General features: G+C 41.8%; 1 protein-coding gene across 1 annotated transcript; it reads right to left on the reverse strand.

The window, feature by feature from the left end:
• LOC104699467 (homeobox-leucine zipper protein HDG1-like) lies at nucleotides 3,440–4,604 on the reverse strand. Its single transcript, XM_010414771.1, has 4 exons — nucleotides 4,473–4,604; nucleotides 4,203–4,402; nucleotides 3,997–4,114; nucleotides 3,440–3,940 (listed from the first exon to the last, which is right to left on the reverse strand). The coding sequence occupies exons 1-4, from the start codon at nucleotides 4,602–4,604 to the stop codon at nucleotides 3,440–3,442; spliced, it is 951 nt and encodes a 316-aa protein (XP_010413073.1).

The raw sequence follows: 5,573 nt of genomic DNA on the forward strand, positions 1-5,573 counted from the left end.
ATGCCTGCTTTTGACCGTGTAATCATTTGATGTGTAGGTTGACTTGATGAAGAATCTTCGACAGGACCAATGTCTTGAGAAGCATTGGCTGCTGCATTCTCATCATGTCAACAACCGGATTTTGAGAGTAATCCTGCTGATCAATTATATCTGATGAGAGTAATGGTGGAGAAGCAGTTGATGGAGTGTCAACCCTGCTTGCTTCTGGCAATGTACTAGCATTGTTCGTGTCAATAACCTCAGGTGTTGTGCCTTCCTCGTTCACATCACTCTCATTGTTTGGTGTAGGTAGAGGAAGTGGTGTAGTAATACTGCTTGTTTCTGTTGGTGTTGACACATGTGTACCGATGCTACCCGTTTCTTGCGAGGAATGTGACGGAGTGGATGGAGCTGTAGAGACCCTTGGAGATGAAGGGAGAGAGCTGTTGCCTATAGAAGCAGGATCAGAGCCTGTCGTACACCCAGTACTCTCTCCTTCAAGCAAAGGTACTGCAGCTACACTACTCTGCTGTGGTAAAGGTGGGAAGTCAGCTTCCGTGAAATTTGGCTGACTTGGGGAAGCCTTGTTTGTTTCTGCTGTTGCAGATGCTTGCGCAGAAGATGTCTCTGCGGTTGCTGACGCTTGTACAAATGGTGTTTCCAAGATGTGAAGCCAAAGTTTCATCAGTGGTGTTGGATTAGAGGGATGTTGATGTCGATGTGAGTGTGCAAATGGGTAGGACTCTTCATCAAACAACACATGTCGACTAATGTAAACTCTGCATGTGGTAGGTACTAAGCATCGATAGCCTTATACTTTTCATTGTATCCTAAGAACACACACTTGAGTGATCGTGGATCGAACTTTGTGTCAGCATAGTCTCTGAGAGTGGGGAAGCAGGCACAACCAAACACCCTGAGAGCTGAGTAGTCCGGAGTCTTCCCCATTAAAGCTTCATACGGACTACATCCTTTGGTAAGCGTAGAGGTAGGTAGAAGATTTATCAGAAAATTGGCTGTATAAAAGGCTCCAACCCAAAAAATTTGAGGTACCCGTCCTTGGAACATCATCGATAGTCCCAATTCAACGATATGTCTGTGTTTTCTTTCAGCCAGGCCATTCTGTTGGGGAGTATGAGGACAAGAGACTAGCTGTTGGATGCCACATTTTTGTAAGTGACTCAGAAACATTGAACTCATGAATTCACCTCCACCATCACACTGAAAGATTCCTATCTTAGTTTGAAACTGATTTTCGACTCTTGCTTGGAATATAGTGAAGACGGAGAAGAAATCAGATTTCAACTTTAATGGATACAGCTAACAGAAGCGTGAGTAATTGTCAATGAAAATTACATAATAGCGAAAACCTTGAAAAGACGTTATTGGATCAGGTCCCCAAAGGTCACAGTGGATCCTTTCTAATGGCCTAGAGGCAACATAACTAGAAGAAGAAAAAGGTAGTCTCCTACTCTTGCCAAGCTGGCATGCTTCACACATCCTCTTGACACTTTTTTTAACTAGAATAGCTTTTATTGCAGATAGTTGTTGAAGGACTTGATCGTTTGGATGCCCCAGTCTCCTATGCCAGACGTCTTCACTTACGGTGTGTTGTCGAGAGGAGTAGAAGACTGCCTTAGGTGAGTCCTTCAGTAAGTACAAACCATTATTGTAGTTTCCTAGGATCATCAGCCTCTTTGTTGCCTTTTCATTAACACGAACCGCATCATTATCAAATTGGAAAGAACAGGGATAGTCATTTGTTGCCTTAGAGACTGACAATAACGATTTTGTAATATCAGGACAAACCAAAACATCATTGAGAGGGAGCTTACCAGACGTTGTCTGAAGGCTGGTTGATCCGGTGTGAGTTATGGGAAGGAAGTTACCATCGCCAATCATAACTGACTTTGTTCCATGGTATGACTGAGCTTTCTGCAGATTGTGTGGAGAGTTGGTGACATGTACGTTAGCTCCGGAGTCAGTTACCCACTCGGTTCCTCCATGATCAGTGACATCTGTAATCCTTAAGGCGGCTAAGGCTTGAGGTATGTCTTCATTCTGATAGCTACTGTCAAATCTGTACCAGCATTTTATAGCAGGATGGCTTGATTTGTTGCAGATTTGACACACTACCGTTGCATCCATGCCATTGGTGTGTGAAGGAATTTGTTGTGGGAAGCCTCTGCCTTTGGTGGTGAAGAATTTGCCTCGTCCACGAGATCTACCGTTTCTTCCTCTTCCACGACCGGGTTGACTGGTAAAGAAGGCCGTGTGAGGTGACACTTCTTGTACCGCACTGTAAGTAGACATTCTATCTGCGTAGCTTATGAGCCGAGAGGTAACATCATCAAGGGTGGGTGGTGGAACCAGATCTATTTTTTCTTCAATGGATACTTTGATAGGTTCGTACTCTCTACCTAGCCCCTTAAGCGCTGCGAAAATCTTCATTTTTTCTGGTACTGGACTACCAATAGACGCTAACTGCTCACAAACACTCCTTATGTCTCTTAAGTATTCCGACATAGGTCTCTCTAACTTTTCTGAAGATTGTAACTTGCCTTGCAGTTCAAAGAGACGTGAAGATGATACCTTGTTGAAGTGCCTTGTCAGAGCATTCCAAAGTTCTTGAGCCGTTGTAGTGCCAGTGACTTCAGCGAGGATATCTTCTGATAGAGAGCCGAGAAGCCACGCTCTGACAATCTGGTCAGCCCTGAACCATTCGTTGTAGTTTGGATTCTGAACAGTGGTGATTTGACCTCCAATGTGTGGAATTTGAATGACAGCACCGGGAGGAGAAAATGACCCGTTCACAAACCCAAGAAGATTCTGACCAGATAAGAACGACTCGAACTGAGATTTCCATGAGATGTAGTTTTTCTGGTTAAGCTTTAGAGTAACACAATTTGAAATGTTTAATGCAGGAAAAGGAAAAGAGTAGAGTTTCATGGATTGATTAGCCATGGCTCTGATACAATAAAAAAATAAGGTATTATTGCATTTCCTCTTTTTTTTCACTTAGTTTATTATTACAAGCATTGAGCATATATATAGCAAAGGTATTTTAGGGTTTAGGTTTCCTCTTCGCAGCCAAATATAGCAAACCTATTGGCTAGTTTAATTTTGGCATCGCAGCTCAATTGCTTTTGCTTTTTGAACTTGTCTTGTTGTGTGTCTTGTTCCAAGTTTGTCTTTGGTTCAGTCTTTGACTTGTATTCTTGTGCAGGAAGCTTCTGGATTTTGAATGCATTGTTTGGCTGCGTACTGGGCTTAGGCCTGTAAACTTGCTTGATAGCCTTGTTGGGCTTCTTAGTGTTTGAGCCCATTTGGTTAGACAAAAGTGAAATCACTTTTGTCCCGTTGACCGGCGCTTCTTCTTTCTCATTCTCTCCGACAGATCTAATCTGTACTTTCATTTTCGTGTCTGTTGGTGATCCATGGTGATCCGTAGGTATCCTGCTTATACGCTTGTCTGCGCCATTTTCACGAGCTCGTCCATTGCGGAAAGAGCCAACTCCAAATACAATGACTTCTGATCAAGACCGGTCCCAACATCCGTGGCACGGTTAACCGGAGCTACTAAACCGGAGAAGAAAGGAGACGAAATCTCGAATCCAGCAGGTGGGACGAGAGTGAAACCGCCACCACCGTAACCGTTTTTTGTACCGACGCCTAGTTGAAGTGCGGAGTTTGGTAACAGATTATGTGAACCGGTTGCGTCATCGTCAGACCGGTTAATGAATTTACCGGCTAAAGCACATATACGGTCAAGTTCGTCTTTAAGGCGTGAGTTCTCAATCCTTAAGTGGTGCTCTTCAAGCGAAATCTCGCCGAGAACGGCGGCGCCACCGCAATGACCACACATCGGATTCCTAATGGCTTCTCGTGCAGACATGTTCTCTGCTCGGAGCTTATCGTTCTCTTGTCTCAATAAAGAGTTTTCGTGGCGCTCAATTTGCGTCTACCGGAAAACAAACAATATATAAGAAAATATTTTTAAAATTAAATATAATAAACTTTGACTTGAGTAAGGCGGTTTTGGAACCAGAACTTGACTTGTCGAGAATCCAAGTTAAGCCGACGGCTAAGATCTAGCCGTTGTTTCTCATCGGGATGAGGACACTCCTTGAAAACCCTAAAACAAAATCGACGACGACGGTTGAAATTTCTATAGTTAATTAATTAAATTAATAAAAAAGGGATTTATGGAGTAATAAAATTACAATTCGAGTTCTTGAATTTGTTGAGGAGTATGTCGGTGGTAACGTTTCTTCTTTTTCAAAGGTCTATCAGAAGCGTCAAAGTCATCGTCGCCGGAGAGTGCTTCGGCGTTATCGCTTCCAGATCTGCTCTCCGGACTTCTCCGACTAACACTCACCTCGAAACTCTCGCCAGTTCTTGTGGCTTCTCCGTTCGTTTGCTGCTGGAGGAAATTGTAAACGTTTGAGATCGACAAAACAAAACCATTCATAATATTTAACTTATAACCGTACGAGGCCAAGAGAGAGACGGGGAGATGAGAATATAGATTTAACGAGACCACCGGACATAGCGGCGGAAGAGAAATCGTTTCCACCACCGGAGGAATTGTCGTCGTCGTGATGGAGAAAACCGCTAAAATTCATTTTTAAAAACCAAGAAAACAGCTGATGTATATATGATATAACCCACAAACTCTACTCTTATTATAAATTAAAATCCGTAACGGATGAAGTTTTTTTTGTAGCTTCGGTGTATGTTCATGGAAGAAGACGAAAAAGTGGTTTCAGATTTGTTCAGACGAGAAAGAAGAGATGTGGTGTCTTCGAAGCCTTACAAAAGTACAGCCAACAACAGTTTGGTTGACACTTCACTATCTCTAACCTCTTTTTTTCTCTTTCCCATGCTAATAAAAGTCCACTCGGATGTGACAATTACGGTCTTGCCCTTCTCTGGACACTTCACACTATTATTATTAGCTTCAGACTAATATGGACCATCTATGGTCCCGGAAGCTATATGCCCTTCTCTTTCACTTCGACATTGCATTCCCTTATTATTAGTATTTTTTTTTTGTTTTGCGAAATTTTTATGACTTTTACTTTGATAGTACAATTTTTTATATTTAGGAAAGATCTTTGTTACAATTTTTTTATAAACTGGTGATAAAAGGGTAAGTAAAAGGTCGAGATGGGCTGTTGTAAAGTGTGGCTGGCTAGTTAATAACTTAATATTACATGGCCCATATTCGGAATTGTATACTGCTAAGAGTTATTGCGATATAACCTAAGAATCAATAATTTAATGATTGGGTAGTAATGGTCTAATGGACGTGAAAAGCTGTCGAAATGAACTGCTTCATTTATATAACATATATGCTTTTTCTTACTCGAAATACAGAAACCAAAAGGCCGGCAGGAAAAAAGTAGCCTTTCACACCAAGAAAGGCAAAACAATATTGTTCATAAATATCATATTTTCCAAGATGATTACTGTTATATTATTTGTATATATCTCAGCTTCAAATGAACAATTTTAGATGCTTTTCTCACTATTTTATCGGAAAACTTGACTTAGGAAACCACGAGGCGGTGGGCTAGTGGTTCTAGTCTTGG

Source organism: Camelina sativa, chromosome 6, assembly GCF_000633955.1.
Source record: "Camelina sativa cultivar DH55 chromosome 6, Cs, whole genome shotgun sequence".
NCBI lineage: Eukaryota > Viridiplantae > Streptophyta > Magnoliopsida > Brassicales > Brassicaceae > Camelina > Camelina sativa.

Coding starts and splice junctions, on each gene's coding strand:
- LOC104699467 (XM_010414771.1), bottom strand. CDS start 4,604: ATGAATTTTAGCGGTTTTCTCCATCACGACGACGACAATTCCTCCGGT. Junction 4,403..4,472: donor CCCGTCTCTCTCTTGGCCTC/GTACGGTTATAA, acceptor AATTTCCTCCAG/CAGCAAACGAACGGAGAAGC. Junction 4,115..4,202: donor CAAATTCAAGAACTCGAATT/GTAATTTTATTA, acceptor ATTTTGTTTTAG/GGTTTTCAAGGAGTGTCCTC.